Below are 24538 nucleotides of genomic sequence, written 5' to 3' on the forward strand. Positions count from 1 at the left end.
CAGCCGTGCAGCAAGGGGGGCATTTACGTGCTGCTCATTGAAGGGCCTGGGGATTTGGGGGACATTTGTCTGTTCCTTGGAAGGAACCCCCATATCGGGGTGTTTCTGTGCTACAGGGAGGAACTGGAGCCCCTGGTAACATAACCACCGCTTGAGTTAGAAGAGCAAAGCGTTGAACTGGACTTCCAGCTCAGTGCCCCTCTCTGATTTCTGGAAAGCTTTTTGGGTCCCCAAGCTGTGCCTGCTGCATGCAGTTGGGGTGCGGGGGGCTGGCGGGGGGCCCTGGGGCTGCGGCATGCGAGGCTGGTGCTCCGGGACTGCCGAAAGCCTCCGGCCCCGTCGCTGGTCCCGGGGGGGAGAAGTCGTGCCTGTGTCAGCTCATCCATCCCTGCCGCCCGCAGCTGCTCCCGGGGGAAGCGCGGCCTTGGCAGCGCTAAGTGGGGTTGGAGGCGGATGCAGTGCTGGAGAACAAGATTCCCTTGCAAACCCTTTAAAAAAAAATTAAACAAGCTTTTCAGCCAAGAACTTTAAAGATCTCATCTCTGGCAGAGGAAATAAGGTCTTAATTCCCTCCCTTGCTGCTCGCCTCCCAGTGTGTCTCTTCACAAGTGCTCAATCCCCAAGGAGAGCAGGCCATTAATTCTGCCGGGAAATGGACTGGAGACAAGAAGAGTCTTCTGTTCGCGGGGCTGAGATCGGCCGGCCGCGGGCTCGGGCGAGAGTTGCGGCTGAGGGTGCTGGTGGGGCGGGCAGAGCATCGCTGGGGCTCCCGCGCCCCTTCGCAGCCCCGCAGCGTGCCTCCAGGCCGGACGGCAGGCAAAAGGCACGTTTGTTTTTCTTGTTTGGCCGTGTTTCCTTGCGGAAGCCTTGCTCTGAACTGGGAAGCGCTTTGGGTGATGTCTCTCTGCCCCGTCCGTCCCCGCTGGCGGCCACTTTGCGACCTGGCTGCCGGGTGGCCGTGGCCATCCCCGCTGCTTTGGGGCTGCTCGCGGCCGAGACGCAAGCGGCTGGAGAAGGGGTGGTGGGACTGGGAGGTCCCCGTGCCCAGGACCGCCACAACCGTCCTCAGCAGCCGGTGGGCTGCCCCGTCTCCCCGGCGGTGGGATGCGCAGCCCCACTCGCGAGCGCGCACGGCTCCGTGCCCGCGCGTTTCCCCGTCCCCTCCTGCAGCACGAAGCGCCCGGGCTGAGTCATCTCCCGGCTGAGCGGGAGCGCGTGGGCTTGCCGCAGCTCTCGCCTGTTCCTCTGCCTTCCCGGAGCCTGACACGGGGTGAAATGGAGCTATTCATCAACGTGGAGAGGAGCGGAGATGAATGTCCTGTTCCGTAAAGCCGGCCTTGCTCTCCTCCTACCTGCCGGATCAGCACGTGCCTCTGGCCGGCCCGATCCAGCCGGGGGGGCAGGGGGGGGACAGCTGGAGCACTTGCTGCTCGGGAGAGAGAAAAGCTTGAGGAAATATAGCTGCCTGCTTTGCGCTGAATGACTTAATGCTCTAGCTTGAAAAGGCAGGTCAGGGCCCCCGGGAAGAGGAGGCTCTAGAAAACGCCTCCCGCTTGCATCGGCGCCGGTCCGGGGCGAGGGGACGTGGAGCCGGGGGCGGCATCTCTCCCACGCTGGATCCCGCCGGGGCGGGAGTCTGGTGCTTGCGGCACCGGCACCATCACCATCCCACCAGCGCCCTGCTGGGCCCCGCCGCCGGCCGAGCCGCGTGCCGGCTGCTCCCGGCACACGTGTCCCCTCCCGGTCCCCGAGCGGCACGCGGCCGGGAAGGCGGCAGCCGGTGGCCCCGCTCCCCAAGCGCAGGGGGAAGCTGGGGTATTTTTGTCAGCTATCAAGCAGCTGAAGTGTCGCTGCGGAGCTGAGCAGCCCTCTTTGCATACGAAATAGGTCCCCGGAGAGCAAACCTGGAGCGAAACGTTTCTCCTGGTGACTGACTGACACCGAACTCTTCCTGCTAATGATCTTAAAAGCTTTCGGTTCTCCACGCGCTCTGCGGTCACCTGCCCTTGCAGGCGAGCAACGTCCTCGCCGCATCTGCAGGGCCGAGCTGGCGACGCCGGGCCCGGAGCGCCCCGCTCGCTCGCAGAGGATGTTGCGGGGTTGGTTCCAGCTGCAGGGGACTGAAAGAGGCCGTGAAATCCCCCTGCCCGTGGGATGGCAAAATAGTCCGTGTCAGTGGTGTTGCTCAAATCAGAGTGAGTAAATAGGAGCAAAAAGAGCCGTCTTGGAGGTGCAGCAGGATTTGTGCAGGGGGATTTGCTGGCGGTGCCCGTGTTTGGGGAGAGCGTGCGGGATGCAGCCCCGAGCAGCAGCGTTACGCAGCAGCGCGGCAAGCGAAGGGCAACGCTACGTCTCCTGGCAAAGCCTTCGCTGCTGCGTCCGCTCCTGGCCCATCTCTGGCGGGATGCGAGGACCTGCTTGCACGGGCAGCGCGTGGGCAGCGGGGAGCCGGGTGGCAGGGCTCATGCAAGGGATTCGCCCAGCTCGGCTCTTCCCGCAGCTCTGCCCCCGAAAAGCGCTGAACGGAGGCAAGGGAAAGGCGCAGCTCCCGTTTGGAGCCCCAGTTATGGTGCCAAGCAGTAGCTTCTCAGGCATCTTTTCTCCATGGCAGTTCTGGGGAGAAGCGAGGCAAGACGTTACCCCTGAGCACTGTCCCGAGCGGAGCCAGAGGAACCCCAAAACTGCCAGATCACTAAGAAAAGATGCCCTTGGGTGGGCTTTGAGATGGAGCTGAGCTTTGGGTGCCAGAGCACTGAGCTCTGGAAGTTTTTCTCTGGAGATTACTGCCATTTTGAGTTAAAATCTGCCAAAACCAATGCTTCAGAAGCAAATGTTTGTGCCAAAATGATGGAGGTGGGAACAAGGCTCTTGCCCAGGTGCAGCTGGTCTCCGGGGCACTGACTCCCTGCGTGCAAATGTAGCTCTTCATCTGCAAACGCGGGCTGGTAGCCGCGAGCTGCAGGCAGCGCGAACGCGGCAGCGGGCGACTCTGGGGGTGTGCAGAGCGTGCGGAGCGTGCCGCGCTGCCGAGCGGGTTGGGCTGGACCCGTGCCACCGCTGCTGGGCGCGAGTGAGCCAGCGTGGACGAGCCCAAGGGGGAAGAAAAGAGCTGGGGAGAGTCCGCCGGGCACCTTCCTAAGTGCAGCCTGGCTCTCAGTCTCGCCCTGGCCGGGGAGCACCGCGACGGTGCCCTGCGCGGGAGGCACGGGGAGCTCGGCAGCGGATTTATTTCCTTCGGGCTTTTCTGGCACCGGCTTGGCTTTTTCTGATGTTTCTGCAGCGAGGCAGTGTGGGGAGATGCTGAGCGCAATCAGCTCTGCCGGCACCGCTGCATCCCAGGGGACAGCGGGCGCGGGAAGCAGCCTCCGACGGGCATCCCGCCGCGTCCCTGCTGCTCCGGCCCTGCCGCGGAGCCGGCCGGTGGCACCCGCTCAGGTCACCCAGCCCCGCCGCGGGTGATGCCCTCGGCCCCGGGATACCTGGGGGGGCACTGGCCCCTTGCACCGAGGCCCCACGGGGCTGAACGGATCCGACCGAGGTCCCTGTCGGGAGCAATTAGGGAGCACAAAGGAGACGGGCTGCGCTGGGGAGCCGCGGGCCGGGTGGCCGGGCGCCGCGGGGGGAGTGGGCAGAGGACTCGCCGCCCAGCACGTCCCATCGCTGCCGGCGGGTGACGCGAGGCTGGGGCCGTTATGCAAGGGCTGGCGTGCGGCGGCTCCCTGCCCGGGGTCTCCCCCTCGCTGGGGCTTTGCAGGGAGGACAGCGCTCACCCCGATCCGGGCGAGCTGCAGCAGCCGACTCGCTGCATCCCGGCTCGTCGCAGGGTCTCCGGCTCCCGAGGAGCTGCCCCGAGACGCGGTGGCATCCCGGGAAGCCCGTTGGCCCCGGTGCTGCCCGGCTGGACGGGCCCTGCGGGGTGGAGCTGTGCGGCGGCCGGGTCGAAGGCACCAGCCCTCCAAAGCTGCCTCCCCGCAGGGCCCCGGCCGGTCCCTGCCGTCCCCTGCGCCGTCCCCAAGCCGGTGGCTGGAGGGTGTCAGGGTCGCACGGGGCTGCCGCCGGATTAGCTCTGCTGCCGCTGAGCTGCGAGCAGCCGCTTTCGGCTCCCCCGGGCTTCGCACGCAAACGCAGGGCAGGAGCAGCACTGGAGCTGGTTTCGGAGATGCCCTGCTTAGGCAGTAACTAGCTCCGGTGTTGCCACAGCCGCCGCAGCCGCGTGCCGGCCACGCACACCCGCAGCCCCCCAGCCCTTCCCGGCCGGAGCCTGGGGGTGTTCGGGCTCCTGCGGGAGCTTCAAAGCCTGCGGCGAGAGGCTCTGCCCCGGCTCCAGGTGCAGGAAGCCAGGACCGCGCTGCTGGCCGGGTGCCCGGGTCGCTCCTGGCTTGGCTCAGCGACCCCCTTTTCCTACAAACGTGCTGCCGGCGGGAAGGCCGCGAACAAACACACAAAACTCACGTTTCAGATCGTGTGTGGCTTTTCAACCCCGTCTCAAATAGCTTTATTCACACAAACGTCTCTTAAGTTACAAAGCCTCTGCCACTCATACGCATCAGGGTATCCACAGTGTTCAAGGAACTTAAATAGACCGTCTCATCCCGACCCGCGTAAACCAAGTACAAAAAATATTTATATAAAGTTGTTCACACATAGGTCCTAGATTACCAGCTTCTGTGCAAAAAAAAAAGAAAGAAAAATACAGATTTTATTTACTAATATCATTATCTTTAGTTCGGAGTCTGGGTTTAAGCCGGCTGCTCTCGCGAGCGCAGCATGGGGGGGCTGCACGGGGGCCGGTCCCGCTCCCTGCGCTGCCGCCAGCCGAACTGCAGCCGCACGCATCAGGGTGCTGAAGGCCGGCGGTGGCCGCCGGCGCCGGGTTGGGGAGGCCACACGGTCCCCGAGGGCCGCAGCGAGCCGCTACGGCACCTCTGCCGTGAAACCCGCTCGGCCAGACTGCAGCGAAATGGGGTTTGTTGCCCCACGGCGCTCACGCGGCTTAAACCCAGACTCGGTACTGCAACGGAGGAGACGCACGACGCGCACACAGGAGGACATCCACAACGATGGTAATGCTCGTTTGAGTCTTATTGCTCCAGAAAGGCTCCGAGAGCCTCTGATATGTGAAGGAGCTGGGTCCTGAGGAGTAGAGGAAGACCACGGGGTAACTCCTACCTGGCACTAGCAGCGCTGAACCTCACACACAGCAGCAAGGGACCAAGGGGAGCTAGTCTAACCCCGCTAGGCTACAGCCACCTCTGCTCTCTCCTCCGCATGGACCAAAGCTGGCTGCGAGATCCCCGCGACACCCGCGAGCTGCTGGGGCTGCCGGACTCGCTGCAGGCTGGTGCAGAAACGCGTTTCCCAGTCCTCCTGAGGCTCGGCTTGTCCCCCCCACCCACCCCACCTCCCTCTTGTAAACAGCATAGTCAGAAGTAAACAGTTTCATACAATCGCTCCTACGGCGCGGCAGGGCGGATGCTCAGCCGCGGTGCCGAGACAGCCCGGCCCAGGGCTGCAGGCTCGGGGCTGCTTTCCTTCAGCTCGCATTTTCCCAGCTGCACATCCAAATGCCCCAAACTTCTATGGCAGCGGGGAGAAGTTCAACCTGCAGGAGCTGCTCAATGGACCCAGCCCAGAAGAGATGCCTGAACATCTCCCGCATCGCAGCACGTGCAGGTTTGAGCCGTTCCCCATCGCCACCTTGTTCTAGAGGGAGCGCTGCTCTGCGCCAAAGTAACTGGAAGAGAGATGCTAGGAGCTTGTAAACACGAGGCAGCTTCCTTAACAGTTTGGGGAGTCGAGCGCAAACAGCAGCAAAGTCATCAGGGAGAAATGCTTTTAAACAGACAAACTAAACAGAGGAACATCCACGTTGGCCAAAGGCTAGGAGCCCTAGGACTCCTCCTTGGAAGTGTTTGCTAAATCCTAAGTAAGGCACTACGGTCTAGCTCACTAACATCAAGCTGCTTTGAAAACACAACTGCAACGCAAAAGCTGAGGTGGAGCCGTGTGGTTTGAAGACGGCTTGAAAGCGTGGTGGGCCAAGAGGGCGACCCTCGCGGGGCTGGGCACGGGCTTGGCCGGCCGGCTCTCCGAACAGGCAGGTCCTCCGACGACCGGCTCCTGGCCCCGGGGGGAACAGGGTGCTCGCAGCCAGCTCGGGGCCGGGGCCCGGTGAGTGGCCCGTTCACCCTCCACCTGCACGTCCTGCATTTCAGGCTTGGTTTCTACATATACAGGCACGGAGAGGGACTCAGTGCCCAAAAACAAACACGAGGACAGGCTGCTGGCTCGGTGCACCACAGGCCAGAGCAAGAAAGCTCCAGGGGCAGTTCTGCGAGGCATCCCCTCCATCCGGGAGGGACCAGCTCTCCCGCTGGGAAGCTCCCTCCTCCCAGGGCATAACGCTCGGTGAAGGGGCCTTCCGACAGAGCAAGCCTGCGTGAGCAGCTTCGGGAGGGTAAAGCCCTCTTACTCCACCAGCTCAAGCCAGGGAAAGGTTGTAACAGTCAGCAGCAAAGGCTCGATTAGGTGGAGGAATGACAGTTCAGTGATTCGGGTACTAATGCTGGGCTTGGAAAACACAGGGTTCAGTCCTCGCTTCGCTGCGGCCCTCCTGCGGGATGCTGGGCCAAGCACGGGGGCTCTGCAAGCCCCCCCAGGAGCAGGGTGAGAAACCCACCCCTGACTCCTTGGAGGGGCCTTGGCACGGCTGCTACAGGGATCTGCTGCTAGCTGGAGAGAAATCAGAGCAGCCAAACTGCACCTCAAAGCCCCCGAGAGTGCTCTGCGGCCACGGCTGAGCGCAGCCTGCTAACCACCCCTCAACCGCCTAAACCCCAGGAACCATCCGGGAAGGAGATCGTGCAGCCCTGGTCTGGCTGTGGCTGGCCACAACCCACACAGGCATCCCTAGGAACAAACGGAAGAGCTGAGTGGGAACAGGCGCACGATTTGCGCTGGCCAAACCATCACAAAAGATCCATGGCCTCGAGCCTCAGGGCATCATCTTCCTAAGGAGGACGCGGCCCCCCGGCAGTGACAGCCTTAGCCTGGTGTCCTGGAACAGACAGAGAGGAGAAAAAAAAACAACTCCTTCCCTCCCCCTTTCCCTGCTTTAGCCCACATAAATTTACTGCATTTCCATGCATTCCCATGAGGTCAATAAAGTACACCCGAGTAGCTAGAAGGAGGTGCTGTCAGTTTAGGAGCCTTTCGGTGATGATAAATGGAAAGCCAGAGCCTGAACGCAGGCCAGGGACAGTTCCTACCGCAGAAACAGGGGAGTCGGGGGACCCGCTTCTGCCTGTGAGCTTGGCCAGCTCCTGGGAAGCGCTGAACACCTTGGTGCTGGCAAGTAATGCTTGATCAGAACAGCCTATTCCCCAAACTGGTGCCAGTTAATTTAACCCGGTGGGAAATGTTTCAGCTGGTTCAGAATCTGCAGGATAAGAGACGAGGTGGTGCTTTACACTGCATTTACAGTGAGCTAAGTCTAAAGACATCCCACGGGGTCAGCCCCAGAATATCAGTGTTGCTCTAAATATAGGCAAGGAAACGGAGCATTAACTGCTCAGCCTGCGGTTCCAATCTCCTTACCTGAGCGCCCAGCTGAACTGTAACCAAGTGAGCAAACCTAAACAGCAGCATTGCCTTTTGCTTCCCGAAGACAGCTATCTAGCAAGGAAAAGCGTTTTGCAGGAGGCCAGAATCCAGCCCGTGAGCCATTTAGGCCAAACCTCCTCCTCTCCCTACCCTAGTGCTGTTCCTAGCAGCGGCGGTTTGGCATGAGGGAGTTCAGATTAGCAGACAGCGTTCTGTTTTATCTTGTATGTAGACAAGATCTGCCTGAAAACGTACCTAGTGGCTCCCCACCATCTTCTGTATTGCAAGACTGTCCTTAACAAATTTCACTAAAGAAAACCAGGGAGAATAAAGGTCTGTCCATGCCAGAGGCAGACCTGCCTTGCAGAATGGCTTTCCAGCTTGTTCGTACTACTCTATCCTAACATCAGCTGCTTATAACCTGAGCAGCATTTGCCTAGTCATTAACTGCTTGCAACATGCAGTCTCCGAGACCAGTGCAAACCCAGCAATCACCTCATCCCCCTTTCCCCTGGGGGAAGCAATAGCTTTAACCCCAAAGTTAGGCCCAGCTGGACTCAGACATGGGGCCCAGCAGCGTACCATGCTGCTGGGCTCCTGCTTGCCACCTGTTTACGGAATCAGATCTTCTCTGGAAATATTTACGGAGTCAAACTGCAGCACAGGGGGACACAGGGATGGCTGGGCAGTGGCAGCTCTGCTGTCTGGATCTTAATCAAGGGTAGTTTCACAAGCATGACAGCTGCTTGGCTTGTGCTCTTCTGCAGGCCCATGCAGTCCCCCTCCCACAACCCCAAAACACCTCTTCCCAACAAAACAACACAACACCCAAAGATTTCACATTGCCAAAGATCCTGCAAGCCAGGGATCTTCTGTATCGTCTTCTTCCCTTATCTTCAACTTTGCTAGTTGCACGTAAGTAATGGAGATTATGGGTCCCTGGTAAATAAACCTGCAAAAAGAACCAAAGAAAGAAACAGGTATTAGGCATAGCTGTAGTTTTGTTCCAGTCACTAAGTCATGACTGAGGAGAATGTAGTGTCCCACCAAACCTCCCTGTCCCGCCCCAGACTTCAGGCATGTAGAGTGGAATTGCATGTAAACTGTATTTGCTGTGTCTCCATTTTTCATCTCCAACCCTTAATTAAAGCAGTATTTGCGAGACTGGGAGAACTTGAGATGAATGCATGCTTTCTTATTACATGATTAAAGCCAATAACTTCTAAATAATGCCTTTGAACAACTGCACTGAGTAGAAGGTGAAAGGGAGCATTGCTGGAGTCGTTCATCCGCCCAGATGGAAGTACTGTAGGACACTGCTGCAGAGGCAGTGTCCTTGCCCAAGGCTTTCCTGCTAGTCCCAGCAAGTCTGAGATGAGCTTTGTCACATCCCCTTACTTGGCAGTGCTCCTGTTAGCGGGCCAGGCCTGTCTGCTGTGGGTCTGGACTCCCTTTAGAGTCACTGCTTTTGAGAAAGTGATTCAGGTAGTTTTGACAAAGAGCACGTAGCCACCAGGGAAAATACATATCCAGCCACCTCAGCACATGAGCCGAGATCAGTTGTCTCACGGCTGAGCACAGCGTTACATTTCCATAACACAGCTCCATCCTACGGGGTTTGCAGCGTTAGCCCAGCTGAAACCAGGACAAGCATTTATCATGACAGAACTCGTCCTTGAGGGTCCACATGATGTGCTCCGGAGAGCCCTCGCCGGTAACACTTCCAGCCGCCTGCACAAGCAGGGACGCTTTGACTCCGCTGCCTTGTGCGTCAGCAGCAGCTCGGGCTCCTCGAGTGGCTGCGCAAGAGGCAGGTAAAATCTATTTTGGTACAACTTAAAGGAGAGCAGGACTGTTCTGGTGAGCGCTGCCACGCTGCACTCAACAGCCTGCAAGGATGCCTAGCACCAGGGTTTTCCGGGAAGAAAGCTGCCCTGCTGGTCCCTGCTCTGGCCAGAGCCCTAACATACTGCTGCCCTACAGGGCTTGTCCGCAGCCTCGGTCCTGCACCGTCTTGTCCTTCTAGCTCAGGGTCACAGAAATATTAACCCCACCTACCTGCCCTGCACATGAGCCACCAGCATTTTTGCCCTAGTTTGTTTGTAACTGGACAAATTCCCTGTCGATACCACATCGAACAGTAAGTCTGGTTCCAAACGAACCAGCAGAGGAACAACGCATGTGCATGCAACGTCTCTTCTCTCGGGAATCATTAAATGCATTTAACTCGGTATAGACAAACCTCAAACACAGCATGAAGGGGACACTCGTGGCACTAACTATGCCTGGTCTACCAAAGCCTAAACTGTGCACCCTTCCAACTGCTGATGGCTATGTTATTTCTATATAGGAAACGCATCGTTCAGGATGTCAAAGCCTTCACAGGAAGGATTAGCAGAGCTGCAAACAGGGCCAGATACATCTGTTGATGAAGGGCCTGGCTATTTCCCATGGGGGTTCCTTCTCACCAACATTTGCTCTGCCTGGTGGCACCTCAAAGACTTCCTACAGTGCAGACCTTCAACCCAAGGGTAGGACCCTGCTTTGCTTCAAAACTCCTCATATTATGGACTGGTGGTAATTTTACAGCAGTTGGCAGCAATTTAATTTTTCCCCAAACTTCAACTCTGAGCTCAAAGACAGCTGCACGGAAAAATGGGGGTGGACATAGAGGGATAGCTTCTCCTTCCTCAGGGAGGGATCAGGTTGGGGGGGCTCTGCCAGGCCCTCTCCCACCCAGATTGAGCCAGTGGCTCTTCGGATAAACCAAGCAACAGCACCTGAGCAGCAGGAAAGACCTGCTGAAGAAAAACTGCTCCTGCCCAGCAAATTATTCAAATCCCTTAGCCCTAGGAAATCTCATTAAAGAAACACATTTCTTAAAGAAAGCAGCTGCCTCTGCTGCTCAGAGCAGACACCAGGACCACATGCGCACTGCTTCATAGGGGAGTTGGACCGGGAAATGCTGCCTTTGTAGGCTGCAGATCAGAAAAGCGCCTTTCTGCTTAACAAGGGAGGCTTGCGAGAGGCACTGGGATGTCAGGTCAGGGGGACTGGCACAATGAATTTTCTGGAAGATTTCTCCTGTGCTGCAGCTTCATTAGCAACTAGGACAGCGTCTCCATTCATGTCTCCCTGGAGTAGGAGCATCTTGAGGAAAGATGCCTTCTTCAAGCATTTCGAGCTCTCACCTCTGAGACAGGAGAGCTCACTACACTGACGCATGTTGTTCAAGAGCTTTTAATCCCTCCACTGATGCCACTTACAGTTTTAATCAGCTCGAATGTTCATTTGGCATCAGCAGGATATGAACCAGCAGCCTATGAAGTCTTTGTCCAGCACCTAATACGATGACACCAAGACCCAGGTCACAGGGGAGGGAGCTGGAGGTGGCAACGCAGCACTTGTAGTGGTGGATGGCCCCAACATAGGGGAGTCAGACAACCCAGCACCTTCTCCTGTTAACCACATCACCTGCCCTGCCTGGGAATGCAGGGTGCAGGGACGGGGTTGGGAGCCTCCTTTATTTCCCAAGTTCTTCGTCTCACTCTTTATGTATGCATAAATGTGACACACTGCTTTGGGAGCTCCCTAAAATCCAACTGCAGTGCCTTCCCCCAGGGCAGGAAGAGTGGGGGGTGACTCAAGAGCAAGCAAACAAGAACAGCACATCTGGCCAGAGGTGATGGGCTCCAGGTCATCCAGAGGGCTCCGCTGCTCCAGGTGGGATCTACATTGCCCAGGAACATGTCACCGCTCCGCGCAGAGGCCCTGGGGATGCTGCTGGCTGCACCTGCTGTTGCTGCCAAGAAGAGGAAGTGATCCTGCTTTCATACTATTCCAGGGCTTGTTTTGTCCATGCCAAGATTCACAAACCACACCGAAAACAGTCTGAAGTCAAAATCAACATTGATTCAGAAATGAAACTACTATACTTTTCCTCAGCTTGCTCACAAGCTCCTGTCTAGCAGCATCAGGGCACCTTCACTACAGAGGAATCGAGACGGGTACCTCCAGACCAGGCCTAGCACCACGCAAGAGCCTTCCTCCCTGACAGCTTGCAGAGACAGCTCTTACGTGCATCTGATTCCTGCCCTCCAGATCTAAAAAGCTGAACAGCAGCAATTTATTACCTGTGCTCAGCAGCAGCCCAGCAACGCTGGCTGCTCTGCAGATGTGCTAATCGGGGAGAACCGCCATCACGCAGGGGGAGCAGATGGGCTTTCCCTGCATCAGCTCAGTTGCATTTTGAAAGTACAAACAGGAGAACAAAGCAAATGTAAACAGTCACTTTCAGCTGCATCTAAAATGATCAAAACCCACAGCAGGAGGAAGAGGAGCACGAGCAAACGAGAGGCCGCTCGGGCTGTCAGCCATCTCCCTGCTGCAGGCAGTACCTGAGATAACGCACATCTGAGCCAACGCTGACTGCACTCATTCCTGCCATTCATTGAGTGTCCACTCCTAAACCAGACCAGCTATTTTATCAACAGTGAAAAACCGTCGTGGAATAGCCATTGCTGTTGGATGTCCTACAGGAATTACAACTACAAATTTTCATAAATATTAAATCATTCAGACACTTGTTCACGCTTAAAAACAAGGCAGTGGCACCTGTACTGTGTGCTAACAAAGGATATGGTAGGAATGATGGTAATGAAATCACTAATTTTCTGTGACTTCATCTTACACTGGCTGTGAGTAAAGCATGCAACGAGATGGTGGAAGATGCTGCCACTTGCTCCTTTTGCGATCTGCCTGTCTTTGTGGCAAAGATCACTGGAGCCAGCCCTTTGCTCTCGCTATACCTCGCTCCTTAGTGATGACTTGTTTAAGTGGACAATCCATACTGTACAGATTCGTAATGTTAGAGACTCTCGCACTGATGACATGGTATACGTGGGGAGGGAACATGCCTCCCTTGAGGAACTCAAAGGACGACTACTAGAAAAATAAGAGAAGGAAGCCAGATGTTCGCGTAGTGGGAAGGGGAGAGATGTGAGCAGCCCCAGCACTGTGAAACCAACCCCGGGATGGAGCAAGACACAGGGCTGGAGATTTGCTAGCACGGCCCCACACCTGAGGACTCGGCAATGCTACATGGCACGACAAGACAGCACCAGAGCCAGCTAAGCACCTACCTTTTTCATGACCATTTTCAGACTTATGGGAAGCTTTCCTGCATCAGTAAGCAGGGGTGAAATAGTCCTTAGTGTAAACTGCAGTCACAGTACTGGGCTATCACACAGCAATCAAGAGATTAACAGCAGGTACCCACTGCGGTCCAACCACTTGCTAATTGTACTAGAATGGCTTTTGTCCCTATGCCTAAAAGGCATGTTTGTGGTAATGGGGCCTGAGATAACCCTGTGCTCCAGAAGATGCGGGAGCCCACTGTTCAAATAAGAAAGAGGAGACCCTCGTTTCCCCCAGGGAATGCACAGCTTGCTGCCCACCTCTGCACAACCCAAAGCCCTGGGATGACAAGAGCGTGGCAGTAATCAGGCTTGTCTCCACCCCAATCATCCTGAAGTTCAGCAGAAGCCAAGCCAAGAACGCTTTCCTGGCTGACAACTGATATTTAATATCTGCATTTTGGAGGGGCAGCAGAGTATGAAGACTGCTGACTGGCAGGTTCTTGCAGCAGGACTGCCAGGACATGAAGCAAAAACAGAACAGGTCAATGACATACCAAGGAATAAGTGAAAATCTGATTGCCAGGATCAGGGAGGGTTACAGTTTTACAGATTTTGCCATGAACTAAGTCTGCCTAGGGTCTGAAATTGCCCTGGGGAAAGGGGAACTCACTGCGCTGCCTGACACCCATGTAAGCTACACACAAGTGCTGCAGCTATGTTGCAGAGGTTACTCGAGTTTCATGGTCAACCTAAATTACCTGAGAGGAGAGTTCAGGAGCTGCTCTCAATCCCATTTTAAGCTTCTCAAGCATGCTTCCAGTTTAAGATTTACATTTAATAACAGCCCAGCAGCAAGAGGCAGGCTGATTCAAACGCACAAGCACACAATTTATACAAGCCCCTATGAGAAAGCGCTGCAAACGCATCCCGCTGCCCTGCAAACAAAACACAGCAACGCTTCCCCGCTGCGCAGCACAACGCACAGCGTTTGCAGTGAACATATGCCTGGTGCTTGGCTCCTATCTGGGCCACGCAGAGCCCAGCCCCGGCACGCTGGCTGGGCTGCGTTATATAAGCACGGCCATCTCCCCTGCAGCCACGGCGCTGGCGGAAATGATCGGTGCAGGCTCATGGCTGGCTCCATCCACGGATGCAGGGGGGTTCAAAAGGCAGCTGGGTTTTAAGCAAACAGCCCCGGGGTAGGACTGTCCCCTCCGTGTTTGTTATCCCTGCGTGCACTATTCTGCAGTTATGCGCAGGATGAATTTTCCCCAGAGGGCACTGGCTTGTTGCATAACTCAGCAGCATCATATTAGCACAGCACGAGTGATCACAGATGGCAGCAGCAGCGGCAAACCCTGACGCTCTGCCACCCGGCAGTAGCTGCTTTAAAAGCCCAGCTCCCAGCCCCACTAGAAGAGAAATGCCTCCTTCCCCACCGCCTTGCCCCGGGGCACAAGGCAGGGTGTCCTGGTCTTGCCCTACGGCTTTATCACACCCATGTGAAGAGCTCTGCAGATTCGCTCCACCTCCCCAGCCCCAGCCCCCATCCGCACGAGCCCCAGCCCCGGGCAGAAGCAGTCACATCAATTACTTGCACTGAAGCTCTTAAGGGCATTAAAACAGTGAGTGCCTTGTGGTGCGGAGGAGATGGTTTGTGGACCCTTTTGAACAAGCCAGCAGTGGCCCGACTAGACCCACCCAATGGGCCTTTCCATGACTATATTCCTATTTCTCTGGGCTGCACTTCTGGGCACATACCAGATACTCGCTATTCACACCTTGCTATGCACACATGCATGTCACATCCCCAGGAATTACTGTCTCTTGAGGTTAAGACCTAAGAGCTTGGCTTTTGGAGCACGGCTGTCACAGGCAGGACAGGCAGCTGCCAAGGGTGCTGGGAACAGCACAAAGCCACCTGGGCACATTCCAGGGCGGTGCGTCCGGATGGGGCATGGACAGCTTTTCATCCCTTTTACGTAAGCCCAGGAATGCTTGCCTTAATTGAGCAGTGAGGAGGTTTAAGCCCTACCTGCCAAACTGCCTTTACGCTCCCCATCGTACTCTGCAGAGTATGGGGACACTGGGAGCACACTGGGCACGCGGTGAGCGACTGCAAAGCCCCAGGCTGCCTCTAGCAGCCCTCTCAGCTCTCTCCACTTTCTTCTGCCTGTGATTTGCCTTGATGCAGCAGGATCTCTTTGGTTTCTGGATCAGGAAAGGACTGGGAAGTCCAAGCTGCAAATCTAACACCTGATATGGGCAGACTTTTCAAAGATCTGTGATCAGCAACGGGAAAGGCAGCTCTGCCGTAGCTCGTGAAAGAGCAGGGCTCAGACCACAGCCTGTCCTCTTGTAATCTCTAATTATTCAGTTTCTTTGAAGTGTTTGGCCAGGAGAATCCCTAGTAACAGCTCTTGTTTATACACAGCTTTGCCATGAAGGCAACACCTCTCATTCCTATGGTGTCACTGGTTACTCACACTGCCAGCTACCTCCACCTCCTTCGGGCAGTCTTTCCAGACCATACGTGACCCCCGAGGCTGGGATTCAGCAGAGAAAGTCTGAGCTTTGGACTATTTAGGAACCGAGCCTGGGGGGCGAACTCTGCCTGAACTGAGCTGAGAGCAGTCTGAGTGCAGCTGTTTTGTAAGCTTCCTTCCTGAACAGACTTGTGTCTCCGAGCCCAGATGCTGGAGACCAAAGCATCTTATGGGGCTTATGCAACTGCAGCTCACACCAGAAGGAAGTGCTGCATTTAGCATGGAAACAAAGCGAGACGCATCACACGTCTAGGTGAGAGCAGGGGAGACGAGATGCCCCATCCGTGCCGAGCACCCGCCTGCCCCTGTGCTCAGCGCAGCCCAGCCCCGAGCTGCAGCACCTGAGCACGAGGGGAGGAAGGACAGTGCACGACAGTGAGGTGCCCTCAGCGCTGACTGCCAAAATTAGATGAGGGAGCAGAGACAGCACCAGCAGCTCCATCCCTGCCTCTGGGAGCAACAGACATAGCCAGGGCTGATGTCAGAGGGTGCTCCTGGGTTTCTGCTGTACACCAGCCTCTTTGTTAGCAAACGGCCAGGACTGCTGCGGAGCCGCTGTTCAGCCCTCTCGCCTGCGCTCAGCAGCTGCACTTCCCACTGCTGCCCAAAGACTAATTCTATTTTCCGTCTCTATTTTATTTTTGCAGTAGAATAGGTGGATAAAATCTCAGAAACAGTGCTCTGATGAGTCACTATAGAAATCGCTCTGGGAACATAAAAGACTCCATTGTATCGTTACAGAGTGCATAAGCAGGCTGGTAAAGGAGACAGTATTAGACAAAAACTGCAGATCACTTACCCAGCTGCAAAGCACAGCAGTGCCCTGCCCTGAATTTAAGCAGCACATGTAACCTGGTCCATTCTGGTTTCAAGCTCAAAGGCATCAGGTCGATCCTGTGGGTTAGCAGCCAACATGTCTTTCAAGAGTTGCTTGATCCCCTCAGACATGGAAGTCCTGCGTTTCTGAGGGATATGCAGCTCCATCTTTGGGTTTTCTAGCAGCGCTTCCCCAACGGGCACAATCTCTGTCCCCTGCTTGATGTAGGTCCCCAGCAGCTCCTTCTTGGTCTCCGCATCGATGAAAGTTATCCTCTCAATCATGGCCCAGATGATGATGCCAAGGGCAAAGATGTCAGCCTTGGCCGTGTAGTGTCCCTCCCAGACCTCAGGGGCCATGTAGAAGTCAGAGCCACAAGCCGAAGACAGCCAGTACTTGTTCACATTCACATTTTTGTTATTGTTCCCACCCTCCTTGCCCCGAGCAGTCAGGCCAGCACAGACCTTGCTGAGTCCAAAGTCAGCCACCTTGAGAACTGGGGTGCCGGACTTCTCAGTTATCAAGATGTTGTCTGGTTTCAAGTCCCGATGGACAATATGGTTCTTGTGCAGGAAGGCGATGGCGCTGGTCAGCTGCAGCATGAAGCTCTTGTTTGTTGCTGGGTCTGGTCTCCGCGAGAGCACGTACTGGTTGAGGTCTCCCCCTTCGCAGAACTCCATGACAAACCAGAGATAGCAAGGCTCCTCCGCATAGCCCAGGATCCTCTCACCTTACCAGGAGACAAAAGCAGGAGTGGGTTTTTCAAACATGGTAAGAAGTGTCCACACCGTAACTCAGCAAGGACAAGGAACAGGCCTGTTTTATGGACATATTAAGTGCCTTAGAAATTTAATTTGGACCTATCGCACTACAGGGTATCAGTAATCACTGCTATTAAGCATGATTCATGTGTTCTGCAGATGATACGCGTGGCCTGGCTGATGCTTTCATTGCTGTGGTTTCAAATGCTTTGGGATTCTGTCAAATGAGACGCACCAGTGCCGTGTTTACATGAGCTTACTGCCTGGGAACAAGCTCAGGGAACTGTTCACACCAAAATGCAGGTGTGCGTGGCACTGAGCAAGCACAGATGATCTCAGGTGCTTGGACAGAACTTGGAAGTGGAGGGTGTTTTCCTGAGCTGCCATCAGGTGACTCTCACTGGGCTCTGAAAGCCAAGACAGCCCAAGATGAAGAGCACATAATCAGCAGTGAATCTACAGGAAAGTCCACTCCACGCGAACCCCAGCTCTCCCACCTGACCGAGCTGTGCTGCAGAAGCCGCAGTCAGCAAAGGCTGGTTTATACCTTAAGCTTTACCAGTACAACTGCCAGGGAGGGGAAGTAAATCACCCCACTAATGTTGTGCCAATAAAGCCTTACTGAAAGCACTTACACCCGTGTCAGAGCCTTACAGCGCACTGGCGGTTCTCAGACTGGAACAGATTGGCGTAGTCTGTGTTGCATTCGTGCTAGGGCAGCTTTGCACTTCATAGAGCCTTAGTTAAGTGTCAACAAGTCTTTAAACGGAGAAAACTGGAGGCCCAAGTAGCAAGCAGTGTTTTAAGTGCGATTTCAGCCGTGCTCATGAATGTAACTGCTGTCTCGCTCATTACTGTTACTGCCTAGGATGAGCAGGATATTACGCCCCAAACAGCTTCTTCCTTCACCAGATCTCATTTAGCTCTCCAGCTGCTCCGTCCCTCAGCTCGGAGCATCTCAGGTCCAATTTACAGTATACAAATTTCACCTCACTTCCAACTCCACAAACCTCCTGCCCCCCCTGCACGTAAACCAGACGCACAGGGAAGCGTAACAGCAACACAGGGGCTAAGGCAGCCGTGTCTGCTGCTGGCCAGCCCCGCTCAGCAGAGGGAAGGCAGGAGTAGCCCTAGGATTTTGGGATGCAAACCTCGCCTCCTTCCCCCGCGACACCCCAGGTCGCCCACTCAGAGCATCCAGGTGACAGGCACTCTGCAAGCACATCCAGGGAACTGTTTTGCTCAAACACCATAAGGGAAAAGCTGGAGGACACGACTCGCCTCTGCCATATTTACGAGTCACACAGATAAATCTGAGCCTTTTGAAACCGGTTGAATTACTACCAGGGACACGGAGCCCTGGGCTCCTCGGCACCAGTGCCTATAATGGTCAGCAATTGGTGTGGGTGGGAATATTGGTTATTTGCATAAACAGTCTGTAACCATGGCTACTGCTATGGAAATTAAAGCCTGTACAACAGCAAGATTTGGCTGCACCTCCCTGCCCTCAGCAAAAGATGAGGGTTAGTTAGGTCTGGGGGATGGGAGAACCACGAAGAGACCAGAGACACGGGGCATGGGGGTGTTTTAGGGGGCCAAATGAGACCCTGGAAGGGCAGGGAGAGGGGACCCAGCACCTGAGCCGCGCGGCTGAGGGCAGGCTGCGGAGCCCGAAACGCCGACCAGGAAAAGCAGCTCCTCCGGCGTGAGCCACCCTTTGGTGGGAAAGCGAGAAAGAGGCATGACAGAATGGAAAACTGAAGCGAGACGGCCACTCGCCTGGGCACAGAGACTTCTGTGCAGCCAGAAGAGCCCCGGCCAGGTCCGGCTCACGCTGCCACCGACTCGGATTTGCCAAAACCCTGCTGCCTGCACACGTCGGGGCATGGCACGCTGGTGGGAAGGGGAGAGCGTTTACACGGACCCTTCCTGGAGAGAAGCGGCTCAAACACGGGCTCACCAGCAGCAGGAGCCTGCTGGCTCCGAGAAGCCGAGGTTTGCTTTTAGCATAACGTAGGTGCCAATTTAAAACTCAGCCACTGCAGCTCTGCGAGCGCCGGGAGGACGCAGCTGACCCCCAGTAGCTGCAAGCACCGTGCGCTTCACGTTGGGTGGAGCCCTGCTAGGAGAGGTTTAAGCCAAGAGCAATATTTCCTCATTTTCTTTCTATAATCTGAAACTGTTTTAGCTGTTAAATCATCTTCCTGCCTTCAAAACAAACAGTTTTAAACATAAAGAGCTGGCAAGCAGCTTGTGAAAGATGGGATTTTTAGCAAACTGATGTCAAGCAGCCAAGAACTGAAGCGATGCAGACGACAGGCCAGACTTGCCCTCGCAAAGTCGTCCTCCCCCAAGCAGGCATCCCTTCGCGTTCCCTGCCCGAGCCCCGGACACACGCGTTAACCACTCCATCCCCGCCGCAGCCTATCCTGGGATCTCATTAGCAACTCGCTAATTTGCTTGCAATCACTGGGAAAAATTTAATGACAACAGAACCAGCGTCCCCCTCCCCACCGCTGCATGTAACCTTTAACTCCCTCTGTGCAAAGAGGCCGTGCTGGGAGCAGGGACCAGCGGTGCCAAGGCTGGGCACCGGGTCCGGGGGCAACGCGTGCAGGCGATGCCCGGGCAGCCCGGCAGAGCACCGCTGCAAGCCGGCGACCTGCCGGGTGACGCGCTGGGGAGCGACGTCCCGGACACGTTCGCTTTATCTCTCCTAAGCCAGCTCTGTGCATCGATACCGCGAGCCGGGAGCGACACGGGGCACGTGGCCGAGCGCGAGCCCTGAACGCACGCCTGCGCCGGGGGACCGAGCACGTTGCTCAGCGGCGTGCCTCCCCCGGCTGCCCCTCGCTGCAGGCTCAGCGCCGGGCTTTCGGCTGCCTCCTTGCACTCTGCCCTTAACGAGATGTGCGACAATAAATTTAAGCTGTGAACACGCAGGCTCTGCTGCGTAGCTGAACCCCTGCACAGCCTCATATCCCAGCAGTCATGCTCCCGATTCAGGAGCCTCTGATTAATCCCCCCCATGCCCTGAACCCCGGCGCGCTGGCACAGCATCTGTGCGCGCCTGTAAATAGCCCAGCTGTGGTCGTGCAGAATGGCACGGCAGCGAGGCGACGTGCCGGGCACCTCGGCGGGAGCGATGCAGAGCGCTGAGCTCTGCGGCAGGGACGGTTCCCCGAGCTGCAGCATTAGTTTTAAACAATATTTATCGATACTGCATCAGACCCAAAGCTCGGGAAGGCAGCAAGCGCAGCCTCTGCCAGGGCCTGTGGCCGGCAGATAACGCAGGCTGGAGGGCAGTCAGGAGGAAAACCGATGGGGTAGAGAACGGGCTCCTGTTTGGGGAGCAAAACGGTGTCCTGCACTGCAGACCCCAACTACAGGCACAGCCTCAGCTATCGCAGGTGCAGCAGCGAGCAGAACCCCCTCTCAAAGCTGGGCCTTACCGCACCCCAGGGCACAACGGGGAGGCTCTCCCGGGAGCAGGGGACAAGCCTGGCCTCCAACAAGAGCCATGGCCACCTCCGGGCTCCCCCAGGGACGCTGCAGGCCCCTCGCAGCACGGCTCCGGCCAGGATCCCCTTGCAACGTCTCCTCGAGCAGAGGCCGCGGCTCCTGCGGCTGCCTGGCCTCGGGGGAGCCCGGCTCTGCTTCCCCCCTCGGAGGGCTGCAGCGGGACAGGGCAGGCGAAGCTGTCCCCACGCAGGGAAGTGACCGTGCATGAGGAGCACGGGGACCTTCCCCTAAGGGATGGGGCACCTACAGCCCCCCGAGAGCTTCCCTGTGAGCCACGCTGCCTTGTCTCAGGGTGCACGACACGGCACAGGGACACAGGGAACAGCTTTACTAGCTACAGCCGGACACACACCCCTTCCAAGGGAAAAGCCGGCTCTGCTCCCAGGGAGTCACCATCCGCCCTGTGAAGGTACAGAAGGGACGGACACTCCCAGGCTTACAGAAAGTCCGACGCTGCCCTTTTTGGGGACACCTCCAGCAGCTAAAGTTACCACTCGCTTGGATGGCTGTGCACGGAACGGGAAGGGAGATCGGGATCAGGGCTGCGCTGGGGAAAGCCAGGCAGGTCCGGACACCTCCCAGGAGCGCGGAGGGGAGAAGCCAGGCAGTGGGGACGACTGGAGAGCTGAAGCCTCGCTCTGAGGATGGACTCTGCAGCTCTCCACGAAGTCTTTGCAGGGCACAGGTCTGGAGACTGCCTACACGGGGTGTGGGGTACACGGCACAGCCGACACCGAGCTCCCCAAGGAGCACACGGAGCCCGGAGCCTCCAGCAGAAGCTCCTGGGAGGGAGCGTGAGGCGGCCCGGGGGGTGCCGGGCCATCGAGGACACAGAGCTCTGGTACTTTTCCAGGTCTCCGCCGCACATCGGCAGAGCTGGGTCTGACAAGCAGCCAAGGGAGCAGGGGGGTGGCCTACTTGAGCGATGCCATCGACTGTGGCAGGAGAAGGTGACCCCAGGCAGCCCTCAGATGCTGCTGAGGGACCCCAGGGGACAGGAGGGTTACAAGGACCCTCACAGCCCCCAGTGCAGGCACTGGTACTCCCAGGACCACTCCCATAGAGCCAGCTGGTGCTGCACTGGGGACATGGGGACAGGAGAGCGCAGGGAACAGCCCCCAGGCTGGAAGAGCTCAAGAGAGCAGGGAGGACATCGTACCGGGCTGGGGGGGGGGGGGGGGGGGGGCAGCCTCGGGGCTCTCGGAGGAGAGGGGATTGCGTGCGGGGACAGAGGGAGAGACCGGGAACGGTCCCCAAGGGGTGTGCGCAGGCCGTAGAGCAGAGGTCAGGGTAACGAGAGGGGACCCCTGAGGACGGGGACCCCTGAGGACGGGGACCCCTGAGGACGGGGACCCAGGAAGGGAGGCAGAAAGGAGGAGGAGGAACTGGAACAGGAGCCCCAACCCGTGCAGGGGAAGAGCCCAAGGGCATTGCACAGAGCAGGGACGGTCCCCAAGCATCACCTGGGGACAGCGATGGGGTCACCCGGGAACGGGGCACAGGGCTGAGACCTGCCGGGGTCCCACGGAGGTGCCCAGAGGGGGTGACAGTGAAGGGGGTCCCATGAATTACGTGGTGATGACGGTGCCCGGGAGAAGGGGGGACAACACCGGGGCGCCCTGCGTGGGTACCCCAGGGGTTACCTGGGGCAGGGGACGGTCCCCAGGGGATGGGAGGGAGACGGCAGCGCCAGGGTGCTCAGGGGAGGGGGGTGATGGGCGCACAGCCCGGGGAGGACGAGGGTGGCATCCCCGGGAAGGTGCCGGGTGCCCCAGGGGTGCCGGCTGAGCGCCCTGGGAGGGGGCCGAGGTGCCCCAGGGAGGTAACCCGGGGTGCCCCAAGGGAAGGGGAGCACCCCAGGAGGACGGTAGTGCCAGACTGCTGGGGGGGCTCTGGGGTGACAGCAGCACCAGGGTGCCGGGGGGTCCAGGGTGCCACAGGGGGATCCCTGGGGTGACAGCAGTGCCAGGAGGGGGAAAAGGGGAGATGGGCTGGGGTGATGGCAGCCTGGGCGCGGTGTGTGGGGGGTTAGTGTGCCTGGGCAGGGGGGGCGGCAGATGCCCTAAGGAGGGTCTCTACATGTGGGGGGGTGCACCTTTTGGGAAGGGTCTTGCCGGGGGGGACGGGGGGGGGGGACACCTTTTGGGAAGGGTGTCCCTGGGAGAGGGCATCCCGGGGGGACCCCTCAGATGGGGAGAGGTGTCCTGGGGGGGAGGGACAGGGACAGCCTTGAGAGGGACCACCTGGGGGGGGGGGGGGAGAGTGGCAGATGCCCCAAGGAGGGTCCAGGGGATGGGGGGGGCACCTTTGGGGAAGGGCGCTCCTAGAGGTGGGGGTGTCCCTGGGGGGGACCCCTCGGACAGGGGGGTGTCCCGAGGGGGGGTGTCTCTAGGGGGGACCCCTCGGACAGGGGGGTGTCCCTGGGGGGGACCCCTCAGACGGGGGGGGGTCCCTGGGGGGGGTACCTTTGAGCGAGGTCTCCACGAGGCGCAGGTAGAGCTGGCTGCGCTTGTTGCCGTGGCTCATGCGCTGGCCCAGGCCGTGGCGCTGCAGGACGCACTCCTCGAAGCGCACCACGTTGGGGTGCTGCCGCCGCAGGCTCGTCAGCGCCCAGAACTCGGCCAGCGCCAGCTCCACGTTCTCGGGCGCGTCGCAGCGGATCCGCTTCACCGCCAGCCGCGCGCCGCTGCGCCCGGACACCGCCTCGTACACCACGCCGTAGGCGCCGCGGCCGATCTCCGCCAGCAGGCTGTACCGCGGCGCCCCGCCGCCACCGCCGCCACCGGGCCCCGCCGCCGCCGCCGCCATGGGGGCCCGCCGCGCCGCCCGCCGCCGCGCCGCCCGCCGCCGCGCCGCCCTTTGTGTCCCGCGGCGGCCGCCGTCCGCCGTCTCCATGGCGCCGCCGGCGCGGGGGGGCCGCGCGCCTGCCGCCGCCGCGCCGCGCGCATGCCCCCGCGCCGGCCGGGGGGCCCGCGCCGCCGCGTCGGAGGGCGGAAAAGCGCGCCCTGCCTGCCCCTTTAAGCGCTCGGCCAATGGCGGCGCGGCGGGCGGGCCCACGCCGCGGCGGGCGGGGGGGGGCGGCGCGCGCGGCGGCGGCGGCCGCGGGGCCCGCGCGGGGGGGGGCGGCTCCCCCGGGGGGGGCCCGGCCTCGGCGGCCGCTCGGCCGCGCCGGCGCCGCGCCGCCACGGTGCCTGCGGGCCGCGGGGAGCCGGCGGGGCGGGCGGCCCGGCGCGCCGCGCCCCCGCGCGGTGGTGCGGCCCGGCGGGGTGGGGCCTCGCCATGCAGCGCGAGCGGCCGCGTCGCGGGGGGGGTCGGGGGGGGGGCGCGGGCCTCACCTGCGCGGTGCTGCGCTGCGCTGCGGCCGGGCGCTGCGGCGTGTGAGCGCGGCGGGCGGCGGCGCGGCGCTAAGCGGGGCCCGCGCGCCCTGACGTAGCCCCTTATGTAACGCCGGGGGGGCCGCCCGGCACCGGCGGGGGAGGGGGCGGCGGCCGGCCGCGCCGTGGGCGGGGCGCTGCAAGGGGCGGGGGGGGGGGGTGCCGGGGCCGCGCGGCGCAAAGGGGGGGTGCCCTGGGCCATGTGGTGTAGAGGGGGGTGCCCCGGGTCCATGCGAGCAAAGGGGGGGGGGTGCCCCGGGGCCATGCGAGCAAAGGCGGGGGGGTGCCCCGGGGCTGTGCAATGCAAGGGGGGTGCCCCGGGGGTGTGCAATGCAAGGGGGGTGCCCCGGGGCCGTGCAATGCAAGGGGGGGTGCACCGGGGCTGTGCAGTGCAAAGGGGGGTGCCCCGGGGCCGTGCAATGCAAGGGGGGGTGCCCCGGGGCCGTGCAATGCAAGGGGGGGTGCCCCGGGGCCGGGCGGTGCAAAGGGGGGTGCCCCGGGGAGGCTGTGCGGTGCAAAGGTGGGGGGAGCTGCGGGTGTTGGTTGGTGCACGGAGGGGGGAGAGGTGTGCAACACCGGGGAGGGGGTGTTGGTGCCCCGGGGGACGGGGTGTGCGGGGTGAGGGTGGGGGGAGCTGTGCGGTGTTGGTTGATGCACCACCGGCGGTGCACGGGGAGCCCGTGCAGTTTCCGGGGGGGGTCAATGCACGGGCAGGGAGACCGCACAGTGCTGGGGGGGGGTCGGTGCGCTGGCAGGCAGTGCAGGGAGGTGGCCAGTG

General features: G+C 59.2%; 1 protein-coding gene across 1 annotated transcript; it reads right to left on the reverse strand.

Moving 5' to 3' along the window:
• Positions 1–4453: 4453 nt before the first annotated feature.
• On the reverse strand, positions 4454–23209 carry STK35 (serine/threonine kinase 35). The gene is made up of 3 exons (XM_064521670.1): positions 22852–23209; positions 16086–16833; positions 4454–8554 (listed from the first exon to the last, which is right to left on the reverse strand). The coding sequence occupies exons 1-2, from the start codon at positions 23192–23194 to the stop codon at positions 16121–16123; spliced, it is 1056 nt and encodes a 351-aa protein (XP_064377740.1). The 5' UTR covers positions 23195–23209; the 3' UTR covers positions 4454–8554; positions 16086–16120.
• Between the last annotated feature and the right edge of the window lie 1329 nt (positions 23210–24538).

Source organism: Dromaius novaehollandiae, chromosome 16, assembly GCF_036370855.1.
Source record: "Dromaius novaehollandiae isolate bDroNov1 chromosome 16, bDroNov1.hap1, whole genome shotgun sequence".
NCBI lineage: Eukaryota > Metazoa > Chordata > Aves > Casuariiformes > Dromaiidae > Dromaius > Dromaius novaehollandiae.

Bases quoted from the DNA above. Each gene is read 5' to 3' on its own strand.
- STK35 (XM_064521670.1), bottom strand. From the start codon at position 23,194: ATGGCGGCGGCGGCGGCGGGGCCCGGTGGCGGCGGTGGCGGCGGGGCG. The intron at 16,834-22,851 runs GTACCCCCCCCA...TCTCCTGGTAAG, and splicing joins CGTGGAGACCTCGCTCAAAG to GTGAGAGGATCCTGGGCTAT.